The 13,295-nt window shown below is 46.9% G+C and overlaps 1 protein-coding gene across 8 annotated transcripts; it reads right to left on the reverse strand.

The window, feature by feature from the left end:
* Window positions 1-758: 758 nt before the first annotated feature.
* Window positions 759-12,821, reverse strand: LOC143830759 (uncharacterized). Of its 8 annotated transcripts, none has more exons than XM_077323710.1 (7): window positions 12,704-12,791; window positions 9,266-9,331; window positions 8,256-8,345; window positions 7,529-7,579; window positions 5,985-6,048; window positions 3,544-3,647; window positions 759-1,383 (listed from the first exon to the last, which is right to left on the reverse strand). In XM_077323710.1, the coding sequence occupies exons 5-7, from the start codon at window positions 5,998-6,000 to the stop codon at window positions 829-831; spliced, it is 675 nt and encodes a 224-aa protein (XP_077179825.1). In that variant the 5' UTR covers window positions 6,001-6,048; window positions 7,529-7,579; window positions 8,256-8,345; window positions 9,266-9,331; window positions 12,704-12,791; the 3' UTR covers window positions 759-828. The 8 variants fall into 8 exon arrangements, with proteins under 8 accessions (XP_077179825.1, XP_077179824.1, XP_077179821.1 ...); XM_077323709.1 differs by having other exon boundaries at window positions 7,529-7,582; XM_077323706.1 differs by having other exon boundaries at window positions 7,529-7,658.
* Between the last annotated feature and the right edge of the window lie 474 nt (window positions 12,822-13,295).

Raw genomic sequence — 13,295 nt, forward strand, 5'->3', positions numbered from 1 at the left:
GGGTTTCAGGAGGGGAGGGACTTTAAAGCACTATTAACCTATAGAGTTCACTGTCCAACGTGGCCATTTTCTCCCTATCGCCTGGAAATCAGTTGTAATAGTGGGAGATCTCCAGCCCTACCTGGAAGTTGGCATCCCTAAGAGAGCCATATCTGAGTGGGTACATGGCACTGTCATGAACTTTCATAGAGTTGGAAGGGAGCTCCTGGGTCATCTAGTCCAACCCCCTGCACTATGCAGGACACTCACAACCCTATCGCTCATCTACTGTCGCCTGCCACCCTCTTGAATCTTTGAACAGACCCTGCCCCCACGGCCTGAGTGAAGACCTCTTGGGTGTTGGGTCCAATCTGCCTTTGGAAGGCAAAGGTATCTTGAACAGTTGCTGTTCACCAACCTAGTCCTTTGGAGTTTTCTGGACCTCACAGAAAGGCTAATGGAGGCTTGGCTCCTGTGAACAATTTCCTTGTGTGCTAGGCACAGTGGGACACACTTTCTCTCCCACAAAATCTTACATTTGTGCAAGATCGGTAGATTTCAAAGGACCTTTGTGAAGCTCCACTGCATAAAAGGCACATGGAAATCATTCATAAGATCCAAACCAGGGCCAGCTGGGCGACCTCCATGGAAACAGCTTAGAAAGAGTCCTTCATCATGCTAGTTAAGCGGAAAGGAAAGAAGGAAGGTTTGTATCCGACTGGTCTGCTCAGCCTCTGAAAACCTTCTTTTCATTCAAAGGAAGGGAAAGGAGAAATGTCTTCACCCAACGCACCTACTGTGATTTATTGTGTTCACACATAATATCGGCAGCAATCCCATTTTCCTGCTTCAAACCTGCGTTGCCCGCAGTTTCTGCTTCCTCAGAGTTTCCCCAACCCGTTCTAGAATGGGCATCTCTTTGGTCTTTCTGATGCCCATTTCGTTGTGCATTGGGATGTCCCCAACAGGGGCCACTAGCAGAGGCGAGGGAGTCCCAAGGAAACTCTGCAGGAGTTCTGCAGAATCCGAAGGGTCGATATCCATGAGGGAGGTGGGATCAAGCGCTGGGTCTGCTGCTTCAACAAAAGCCCCCATGCCTTTAGGATGGTCAGAGGACCTAGAAGACCCTTGGGGCAGATGAACTCTGACGCCGGCACAGAGGCCTTCGTTTACTCTGTGGTCATGGGCTGCTTCCATATCAATATCTGCATGTCTTCCTGTTGAGACCCATATTGCCGTCTTTTGGAAGGATTTTTGTTCTTCTGAAGGCAAGTTGGCTTCCAGTTCTGCCAGGCGTGTGATGTACATGTTGGCCTTGGGATATCTTCTGTCGTTAAGTGAGTTCACCGCACTATCAGGATAACTCGCCAGCTCTTCCCAGCATCTACCGCTGGACTCTGAAAACTACCACAGCAAAACAAGCACCAGTTACCATAACATAGACACAGAACCGACACTCAATGGAAAGGTTGCCTCTGTATGAACTCCCAAAAGAGACCAGGGCCCTGTCAGAGCTGCCTCAGTTCTGCAGGGCCAGCAAGATGAAGCTCTTCCACCAAGCTTAGGACCGGTGATCCCAATAACAGTAAATGGAACTTCCCCATCTAACACCCCCCCCCCCCCATGGCAAATGTCCTCTGACTCAGGGGTAGTCAACCTGTGGTCCTCCAGATGTCCATGGACTACAATTCCAATGAGCAAATGCTGGCAGGGGCTCATGGGAATTGTAGTCCATGGACATCTGGAGGACCCACAGGTTGACTACCCCTGCTCTGACTGGTTCGTTGGAAAACTGCTGAGATGCTTTGTTTTTTAATATTTCTGATTTATCGTTCTTAAGGCTTGAATGCCCATGTTTTATTGTTGCAAATGTCTATTGTACACCACCTTGAGCCACACGGGAGGGTGATCCGTAAATTAATAATGATTAATAATGATCTGCCCTCCTTCAATTCCAAAAGGCAGCAGCCTGGGAGCCTGAGAGCCAGTTTGGTGTAGTGGTTAGGAGTGCGGACTTCTAATCTGGCATGCCAGGTTCAATTCTGTGCTCCCCCTCATGCACCAGCTGGGTGACCTTGGGCTGGCCACAGCACTGATAAAACTGTTCTGACCAGGCAGTGATATCAGGGCTCTCTCAGCCTCACCCACCCCACAGGGTGTCTGTTGTGGGGAGAGGAATGGGAAGGCGACTGTAAGCCGCTCTGAGACTCCTTCGGGTAGGGAAAAGTGGCATATAAGAACCAACTCTTCTCCTTCTTCAGTAATATCAGGGCTCTCTCAGCCTCACCCACCCCACAGGGTGTCTGTTGTGGGGAGAGGAATGGGAAGGTGAATGTAAGCCGCTTTGAGACTCCTTCGGGTAGGGAAAAGCGGCATATAAGAACCAACTCTTCTTATTATTATTCTTCTTCTTCTAAGGGAGGGTTAGGGTAGGCAGAGACTCTGGAGCAGCTCAGGCAAATGGAGTTTGCTAATGACACCCTAAATAATTACTTGCAAGGCTGTGCACACCTAAAGGGTAGTCTCCCCAAGATCAAAATTAAGGCAGGCTTCTGTGCCAGTAGCAGGCTCAGGTTTCACTTGCAACACCCTGCAGTCTGAGCATCTCAGACTTCCGGTGCAAGCTCAGCTCTTATGTGGATTTGGAATTCAGAGGTGTGAACTTAGAAGTCCTGAATAGCTCCTTGAGGAGGCTTTTGCTGAACCCTGGTTCTTCCAGTAGCATACGAAGGACTGGGACAACGGCTGGCATCAGCATACCCTATGCGCCCAGTGCTGTCAAGCCCTACTCACTAATTTGCTAGTGTAGTGGTTAAGAGGGGCAGCCTCTAATCTGGAGAACTGGGTTTGATTCCCCACCCCTGCACATGCAGCCACCTGGGTGACCTTGAGCCAATCACAGTTCTCTTAGGGTTGTTCTCACAGAGAACAGAGCTGTCTCAGCCTCACTGACCTCACAGGGTGTCTGTTGTGGGGAGGCGAAGGGAAAGGTGATCCTGCGTTGGACTAGATGGCCTGTATGGCCCCTTCCAACTCTATGATTCTATGTAAGCTGCTCTGAGACTCTGGGTAGTGAAAAGCAGGATGTTAAAACCAGCTCTGTCTCTCTAATGCTCCACCCTGCTCCCAGCTACCAGCATTGCTCCATACCATCAGGACAAGTGCTGTAGGCAGTGGTGAGCATGGTCAGTGGAGAGCTTGCAAGCAGGAAATTTTTAAACAGTGGCCCACATGCTTCTGTCATGGTTGCTCCTTAGAAGAAGAACTGGATTTTTGTACCCTGTTGTTTACTACCCAAGGGAGACTCAAAGAAAGAAAAAGCAAGAAAGAGCTAATTAGGTATCATGGAAGTTCTGGATATATTGTGACTCCCCCCCCCCTTTTTTTTTTAATCCTGTGCATCTTAGTTTAAAGTCATTACTGAGGGTCCACCAATTACCCAACCTGGAGTCAGCAGCCTCGTTTATGCCAACTCCTTCTCTTGCTTTGACTTGATTTATACTCGTGCCCAAGCCTTGTGGCACTCTCCCCTCTCACCAGACAAGGAGAGCACCCTTAGGGCACCTTTTGGTGAAAGCCGGCAGTTCTCTTCCGGAGCTTCAGGGAACCCGTTGTGCTAAGGACGCTGAAGGCTCCCCTGGTGCAGTTTCTTCTGTTCTGCCTTCCATCTGGACCAAAAAACAAAAGATTTGTTCCTTGTTTATTATGTTTTTACAGCCAGGCACAATGAGGTTCTGTGTCTCCCCCTCCCTCCCCAAAAAGCCTTGGAAATTGCAATGCACAGGTGGCTGCCACCTCCCGGAATCTTGACTGGGCATCTAGTGGTGCATTGGGCGAGTGGTACACCAACCAGATGGCCAAGTTCTCGACCGACTCCCATCTGATGCTGACACACTCCACTCCGGGGATTGATGGTGCCGGGAGAGCCGATAGGAGTAAGTCTCCTGGCTAAGGATGGCCATCCCTCCCTGGCTCCCTCCTCCCATGGAGCCAGGACTAATACGTGAAAGGACAAAGGAGTCCAATTCTCCCAACATGTCTGTGCTGGTGGGTGGGGTCTGATGTCCTGTTGCTCCAGAGTACAGATGCTGACTGGAACTGGAGTTCCTACAGCCACAGGGCCGCACTGAGAAGAATGTCCATTAGCAAGGTTGTTCACAAGCTGTGACCCAAAAGGGCCAGGAGAGTCCATAGAGCAAGCTGAGAGTCAGAGCCGTGTAATCAAAATGCCAGCCAGCAGGATCCAAGGTCAGGGTCGTGGCTACCAGTCCAGATCATCAGGTAGTTCAGAAGCAAAGATGTGGAGCCAGGCAACCTCAGAGAAGATGCAAGTTGTATCCAGCATTTGTGCCAGCCCTGCCCTAAATCAGTCTTGCAGTTTACAGGCTTCTGTAATTACTCACTATCAGAGTCTTGTACGCAGCACCAGCTTTGTAGGCATGCCAACTTCCATCTTTCTTGTAATCCTACTCTAAGTTCTGGCAGTCCTCACCATCAATGGTACAACCAAGACACACATCCTGGCCATCTGTGCCCCTACTGAAACCAGCACAGATGCAGTTTTACGTCCAGCTCCAAGATGAAGAAGAAGAAGAGTTGGTTCTTATATGCCGCTTTTCCCTACCCGAAGGAGGCTCAAAGCGGCTTACAGTCGCCTTCCCTTCCCTCTCCCCACAACAGACACCCTGTGGGGTGGGTGAGGCTGAGAGAGTCCTGATATCACTGCTCGGTCAGAACAGCTTTATCAGTGCCGTGGTGAGCCCAAGGTCACCCAGCTGGCTGCATGTGGGGGAGTGCAGAATCGAACCCGGCATGCCAGATTAGAAGTGCGCACTCCTAACCACTACACCAAACTGGCTCTAGATTCAATATCGCAGACAGATTGACTATCCTGGCTGGAGATTTCAATGCCCACATTGGTACTAAAACGTCTGGTTGGGAGGAAATAATGGGCAAATTTGGCCATGGGAAGATAAATAACAATGGACATGTCTTTTGCACATAATTCTATCATCAAATAATGTTATCGTTTATCACTTTCCACATCCCACGAAACACCAACTAACATGGAGAAATCCATCATGCAAGAACTCAGCCCTGGTCTCACAGAGCAGTTCTGTCAGGGTGTCTGTTGAGGGGAGAAGAAGGGAAGGATGTTCATACACCACTTTGGGACACCTTTGGGTACTGAAACAAGCCATGTGTTGATGAAATAACACCATGCAGCTGCTGAAGATTTCCTAAGGCAACTCGCCAGAGCACCAATGCTGAGGAAACTCCACCAGCACCTTCTTTGCAAGCCAGGGCTAATCCATTCCAGAAACTACAGGAAATCAAGAAATCTGTTACTGTGCTTCAACATTGTTGTTGTTGTTAGGTGCGAAGTCGTGTCCGACCCATCGTGACCCCATGGGCAATGATCCTCCAGGCCTTCCTGTCCTCTACCATTCCCCGGAGTCCATTTAAGTTTGCACCTACTGCTTCAGTGACTCCATCCAGCCACCTCATTCTCTGTCTTCCCCTTCTTCTTTTGCCCTCGATCGGTCCCAGCATTACGCTCTTCTCCAGGGAGTCCTTCCTTCTCATGAGGTGGCCAAAGTATTTGAGTTTCATCTTCAGGATCTGGCCTTCTAAGGAGCAGTCAGAGCTGATCTGCTCTAGGATTGACCGGTTTGTTCACCTTGCAGTCCAAGGGACTCGCAAGAGTCTTCTCCAGCACCAGAGTTCAAAAGCCTCAATTCTTTGATGCTTGGCCTTCCTTATGGTCCAACTTTCGCTGCCATACATTGCAACTGGGAATACCATAGCCTTGACTAAACAAACTTTTGTTGGCAGGGTGATGTCTCTGCTTTTTAGGATGCTGTCTAGATTTGGCATAGCTTTCCTCCCCCAGGAGCAAACGTCCAAATTTATTTGCTGCAGTCCCCATCTGCAGTGGTCTTGGAGCCCAGGAAAATAATATGGAGGTACACAAATTCAACATGGAGGTACACAAATGTACAAACCTATTTGATGAGTCATTTGTCCAGATTTTTCTTGGTGTCTGTCTTTGGGCACAAAGAGTAGATCCTGTTTCAGAAAAAAAAAACACTATCAGAAAATGTGTGTGCAAATATGTAGGCCTACTCGGAAGTGAGCCCCCTGTTCTTCAATGGTCTTACTCTCAGGAAAGCATCCTTAGGATTGCAACCATAGGAACCTAGAACATCCTGCATGTGGGTAAGAAGGCCCAGTAGAATCAGACAGGAAGAGAAAGGGAAAAAATCCCATTGCGTATGCACAAATTGTATGCATTAAATCTGGATAACAATTTCAGCAGAGGGGCAAGAATGCAGGCTTCACGTTAGAAGTACAGTGCAGTATGGCCTTGCCACCTCAAGGGCGGGACCCATCCAAGTAGACATTGCCTCTGACACAAACAGGGTCAGGGTCTCCTCTGCCCCATGTTCTTTTAACAAATGAATGTCACATGGGTAGATCCGACAGTCCCAGGCACACCAAGAAGGGATTCAGCTGAGGAATGGGACAGAGGGAGGAGGGGCTTCGATTTTCACGACTGCACCAGATGTAGCTGCCGTAGGAGACTTTTTCTCCTGCTGTGGGGCTCCACATGCTAGACTTACAGATTCCTGACCTGACTTGTGTCAGAGGTAATGTCTACCTTGGCCCCTAAGGTCATTAAATGCAAAGTCAAATATTGTCTAAGGCCATGGCTTCTTGTAATGTAAAATATCTTTTTAAGAATTCATGGGATTGCTTTGCTCCTATGAATTATTAGTTTGTCCAGTACAGCAAATATATTCTGTACTCCACAGCTTGCTCTCCAAAAAGTGTGGAGAAAATATGGCTTGGTTAAAAGGATGGTTGTGGAGCTGCCAAGGAAAGCCGCAGTCTCAGAAAATCCTCCCCCACTGTTCCCCTGGCCTACATTCCAGAGGAGATGTTGTTGGGAAGCACCATCAACTCTTAGCCAACTTACAGGGACCCTGTAGGGCAGGGTTTCTCAGCCATGGTACAACTCAATGTTACTGTGGTATTGTGGTCTTCAAAATGGTGGCGGGGGAGAATCCCCCCCTCCATGTCTGCCATTTCCAGCTCTGAGCGAAGAGGAAAGAAAAAGGGTTTGGCTTTTTAAAAAAACTACCCTTACTAGGCAGGTTGACCTACCCCCTCCCAGAGTGGCCAATGATGGACCTGGAGGGGGTGAAGAAAGGGGCCCTGGACATTTAAACCTTTGCTGGCCGAGGCTCCTCCCACTTCAAGAGGGGTGGCAGAGGGGCGTGGCCAGCTGACGTCACTTCCTGCTACCCTGAAGCCTGAAAAACATTTAAGCTCTATGGTCAAAAAGTTGAAGAAGGCTGCTGTAGGCTTTTCAAGGCAAGAGATGGAGAGGTGGTCTTCCATAACCTAGCTCTGTGTAGCCACCTGGGACATCCTTGGTGGCCTAAGTATCAAGCAGGGCTGACCCTGCTTAGCTCCTGAGACCTGATGAGTCTAACCTGGTCAGGGCGTAAAATAAATACTTTCCCAGAATAGCAGTAGGTGTTACCTTCAAGTTGGTGTCAGAAGCTGGTCTTGCAACAGATTCTACTGTGCATTTCTGCTGTAGGGAGAGAGAAAGCGGAGGCAGGCTCGCAAATGGCTGACCACAAATCATGCAACAGAAGTGTCTGTCTTGTCTGTATAAAAGATACAAAGTGGGTGTGGTAGCATGTGTTTTTTTTTGGGGGGGGGATTTCTGTTAGTTTTTCAGTGTCAAGCATTTGTGTTAGGTAGGGTTCTTCCAGCTAATGCCTTTTTACATTACACCTAGTTGCAAGCTGCACAGGGACACTGTGGGTGGGGGAGGCAGTGTTCCCCCTATGCATGGGCCCGGCCTGTCATGGGTGCGGATGGCACCAGCATTAAGGAAGAGAATGCTGAGAAATCAGAATTCCCTTCCCGAGGAGCATCGGAAGCCCTAACACGGGCCAGGGCCAGACTGATGGCAACATCATGCACCTGCAGTGATTTGCCCCACTGACATGCGAGCGCTGCCCCAGCACACCCATCCTGTGCATAATCTCCCAGCCTGCAACAAATTCTGTTAGTCTTTTAGGCCCTGCTGGACTCTTGCTTTCCTACTGCTACAGATAGAGTAACACAGCTACCTGTCCAGCATTCTAACCACTACACTACACTGCCTCTCATAAGTTGAATATGTAAGAAAAGGAGCAAACCACGTAAGTCCAGTATCCTATTTCTAAGCGTGGCTAGCCCCCTGCCTTCAGACATACCTTAAGCAGGTATGACTACAGGGGAACTTCCCCAGTAGACGGGAAATGGCAGAAAGTGCTCAGAATATCGTCCTCATCTAGTCTCTGGAGCTGCAAATAATTAGAGGGTAACTTATTAGCAGTAAATCATTCAGAGGTGCAGTGGGCCGCATTCTCCGAGGTTGCAAAGTCAGGGCTCACAAGGGCTTATTAGCCAATTCAGTTTTTTCACACGGTTGTTTGCTATTTCCATAAAGCCACTATTTTCAGTCCCTTTCTTGGCATTCCTACTAGTTAAAGTCTGGAAACCAGATATCCTTATCCATGGTTCCTCTATATATTTGTGAAATATATAGGGGTGGGGGGTGGGGGGTGGGGGGTGGGACGTGTCCGGCTGTCCAAGCTGGAATAGAGCCAGTCAGGGTGCAGCCAGCAAAGCCCCTGCAGCTCCCACCTTCCGTCCCTGGACTCTAACTTCTTTGCTCTCAGACGTGCCTCAGTGCCTGGAGCCAGCATCAAGTATGGGGAGAGGGCCCTGGGCAAAGGGTCATGGTGGAGGCCCTGCTAACGAGGGCCTCTTGGCCTGCTAGGCTGGGCCTGCTAATGAGGGCCTCCTAGCCTGCTGACTGCCTGCTGAGCTGGCCAGCGCCCTCCTGACTGCAAGCTGTGGCCCAAAGCCACCTTAAGCTGCCTGGCCGGGGGCCAGCGAAGGGGAATCTTTCAAGGTCCGTTCTTAGGAATGGGCTTTAAAGCTAGTAGTAAATTTTAAAAAAACTAACATTTTTTCTTCTGCAATGGGAGGGAAGGTGACAGGGGCCAGCTCTGTCTCCTCAGATCTCAGAAGTTGAGTCTGCCATGGCGAGCCATGAGGCAGACTTCAGAGGAAGGCCATGGTGGAGCACCTCTGCTTCTCACTTGCTTTAGAAGTCCCTTGTTGGGGTCACATCAGCTTCAATGGCAGTTGACACACATGCACACGCATGCACAATGGGTGAATGGAAATAATTAACAATCAGAGAGAAAATAATTACCATGAATCTGTGTCTAAGTCCCTCAATGCAGTCCGGATACTTGGCAAAATCCATCAGAGTACAAACCTAAACCAAAAGGAAGAGAAGGGGAGCTTTGCAGAGGGGCTACTGCCACCAAATTCTCTTCCTGAAGCAGCTGCTTTTCTAACCCAGCACCATATTATGCATCCTGGTCACAGTTTTACTGGGAGCTGCTTTGAAAGTGACTCGTTGCAGTTGCAGTCTACGATTCACCCTCTTGAGAAAGGAAATCCGAATGACTTGCAAATCCCCAGGGCAGTGGTCAAAACACAGTAATGAACCACACGCTTTGGGATTTACTGTTTCTTTCTCCTCGTGTTTCTTTCTTCCTTTGTCTGAGGGGCAGCATTGTTTGCTTTTTCTTCTTGGGGTTGTGTTTCTTTTAAAAGTTGATTTTTACAGTTCTTTCAGTGTTCGGTGTTACAGTTCTTTATTTCAGTGGTTGGTTCTGAGGGGGGCACTGTAATTGTAGTTAAGAGTTGTTCATTCTCCCAGTTTGGTAGCTGTTGTACTTGGTTGCCAACTTTGGGTACTGTTGTTCTGCTCTAGTTTGCTGGCCTGGGGGGCACTGTTTGATCCTCCTGCTAGAGCTTTTCTCACAGAGCAGTTCTGTCAGAGCTCTCCTAGGGTGTCTGGCATTGAGGAAGGGAAGGGAAGGCGATTGTAAGCCGCTTTGAGACTTCTTTGGTTAGTGAAAAGCAGCTATTCATCCTCTTTTTTCTGTATTTGTAGGGGGATGGAAGGCTGGATGGGAGAGCCTGTGATGATGGAGCATGGATTAAGCACTTAGGCCCCTCTGAGCTCCTCCACTGGAGGTCAGTAGGGTAGATTCACATGATAATCCTGCTGAAGAGGAGGACACTCCCCCCTTGCTTTGTGATACTGTGGATGGCAGTGAACACAGCGCTTTGAGAATGACAGCAGAGATGGTGATTACTGCAAGCTCAGTGATGGCGACAATGTCTGTGCTGATAACCTCACACCAAGTATAGAACCGTGGATTCCTCAGTGTGGACTCAGAAGAAAAAAGGAAACCACGAGGCACAGTGATACAGTTGTCTTCTCTATGTTTATAGGTGAAAAGGTTATAACATAAAGTCATAAAGAGTCAACCAAAACGGGATCCTAGGTTAAGTGACCCGCTTTCTGTTTTATCTTCGTCAGTGGTTGCTCTGCAAAATGAATAAAGTAGACAATATGTGCATGTAGAATTTCAAAACATGGTTCATAACATACCTTCCAATATACTGTCATAGTAGTAGTCGTAGTATCACATTGGCAGAATGCTCATAATTGTCTGGGGATTTCATAAAGTGCCCATGAGGGCTACCTTCAGTTAGTATTTATAGAGAAGCTGGCAGTTACAGGTGTAGTCAATTATTTAAAGGGGCCAGATCCATTAAAGTAAATAACCCAAACAGATTTTTACAAAAAACAATTGTAATCAATGTTGGCATTAAGACCCCCCCCCCCCCCCCCCGGCATCACAGTATTCAAATGATGAATGAAAAAACTTTCCCGTTGTTGAAGGCGGATGATAATGTTGTCCTTGGCATTTAGTGAAGGTTGAAGTTGTTCCAGTCCTAAGAATATGAATTCTTCTAAGCTAAGATTATGTTCCAACCAATGTGAGACGAGAGGAACATCTTTAATTTTGTTTCTCAGTTGGCTCCTATGTTCTGATATTCGAATTTTAAGAGGTCTAGATCAGTGGTCCCCAACCCTTTTATCACCGGGGACCACTCACCGGGGACCACTCAACGCCTTTTACTGAGGCCCGGTTTGGGGGGGGGGTAGTTTACTCCTCTACTCTCAACCACTGCCCTAACGCTCTCTGATCGCTATGGTAATGTTTAAACATCCCTTCAAAATAAGATACAGACACGCCACAACAAAGAAGTGTGTTGTAAAGGGCCGGGGGGGATGAAGTAAAGGGCCGGGGGGGGGAGAAGGTGTCCTTCGGGGTCCACCTCCGATTAGTCGAAGGACCACATGTGGTCGGCGGCCCACAAGTTGGGGATCGCTAGTCTAGATGACATTCCCACATAGCAGTTTGCATTTGCATATAATCATATATACTGTATTACTGGACTCACAATTGATAAATTGTTTAGCATGTGCTTTAAAGCCATTGGAATGTTGATACTCTTTAGTTTCCAACATATATTTGCACACCATACATCTACCACAACGATGATTACCCATTGGTAAAGTATTAATAGGGCGTTCTATGGGTCTGATAATATCCTGAATATTTCTGCCAAGACGCCACGATATAATTGGTTTTTCCTTGCAGCCCCCAATATAGTCAACCATATGCCAGTGTTTGGGTATAATTTTTTGCAGTTCACGAGAATAATCTGAGAACTCCAAAGATGAGGTTAACCTGTTGGATTTTGGCCCGAGTTTGTATTGTAACAGAGCCTCACGGTCTGTTCTATCAGTGTGTTTTTTTGCTGCATTAATGCCAGCTTCTCTATAAATACTAACTGAAGGTAGCCCTCATGGGCACTTTATGAAATCCCCAGACGATTATGAACATTTTGCCAATGTGATACTATGACTATTACTATGACAGTATATTGGAAGGTATGTTATGCTGCTTTGTAAAATTATGAACCAGGTTTTGAAATTCTACATGCACATATTGTCTACTTTATTCATTTTGCAGAGCAACCGCTGACGAAGATAAAACAGAAAGCGGGTCACTTAACCTAGGATCCCGTTTTGGTTGACTCTTTATGACTTTATGTTATAACCTTTTCACCTATAAACATAGAGAAGACAACCGCATCACTGTGCCTCGTGGTTTCCTTTTTTCTTCTGATAACCTCACACCAGCTACAGCTGAAGCTCTGTTTGGATATACAGATGATGATGATGAATCCAGTCTTGGATTTTACCTCTTGTGTTTTAGCTTGGTTGCTGATTGAGCTAAGGTTTTTGCACTTTTAAAGTTATTGTTGATACCATATTGTTTTTGACCCCCCTTTTGCACTAACAGAACTAGTTTATAGTTTTTTCTTTGAAATAAACATTCAAAAACATTTAACCTACTGATGCCTCAATTAATGTAAATGTACCAGTATATTGGTAAATTAATGTGCATTTCCCACCCTCGGCTTAAATGCAATACGTTTGCCCAGATTTTGTGTTATAATTAGATGCTTCGGCTTATATGCAAATATATGTGGTAAGTTATGATTAACAGGCTCATTACTTCACTGGCAGTTATGACTAAGTACTCAAGAGTGATAGGACTTCATGACTTCTGTAGACTGTTGTGATACAAGCCTTTTTGAAGATACTGAATGTGAAATCAAATATTTATCTTTAAAATCTTGAAAAATAAAAATATATGCCTGGTACGTATCTTATACCTACCAAAATTGAGTGCCAACAACATGCTAAACTCACCTTTCTGTCATTTTGTTAACCCTTCAAATGCTAGTCCTTGCATTCACAGGCAAGACATTACAAAAACAAGGTGATTTGTTTCAGAGCATGGCTGTCGTTAAGGCAACAGTATTGCAGCATAAGCTGCATTATGACATCACTTTTATGACAACACTTCCCAGCACTTCAACTACAACAGTATGAATTACAACAGGGGTAGTCAACCTGTGGTCCTCCAGATGTTCATGGACTACAATTCCCATGAGCCCCTGCCAGCAAATGCTGGCAGGGGCTCATGGGAATTGTAATCCATGAACATCTGGAGGACCACGGGTTGACTACACCTGAATTACAAGACATGTTAAGATCATCAATATTACATCCATGTCGGCACCCACTAATACATGTTTTAAGGCTTAAGTGGTTTTTTGGGGCTAAAGGAAGACATCTAGCAATATATTTCAATTCTTTGAGTTTCATTTGTGGTCACTTTTCAGAGTTCCTGCACAATTAAATCACATGCCGTTATTTCAAACTGTTTGGATCACTCCCGGCCCAGGGAAGCATTCAAGGCTGTTCTCCTTTTATCTTATTAGATTGACGTGAGTTTTAT

This window comes from Paroedura picta, chromosome 2, assembly GCF_049243985.1.
Source record: "Paroedura picta isolate Pp20150507F chromosome 2, Ppicta_v3.0, whole genome shotgun sequence".
NCBI classification, from domain to species: Eukaryota; Metazoa; Chordata; class Lepidosauria; order Squamata; family Gekkonidae; genus Paroedura; species Paroedura picta.

Bases quoted from the DNA above. Each gene is read 5' to 3' on its own strand.
- LOC143830759 (XM_077323705.1), bottom strand. The intron at 6,049-7,528 runs GTAACACCTACT...TTTCTGAAACAG, and splicing joins CTTCTGACACCAACTTGAAG to GATCTACTCTTTGTGCCCAA. The intron at 3,648-5,984 runs GTTTGTACATTT...TTTTTGGTCCAG, and splicing joins ACAAATGACTCATCAAATAG to ATGGAAGGCAGAACAGAAGA.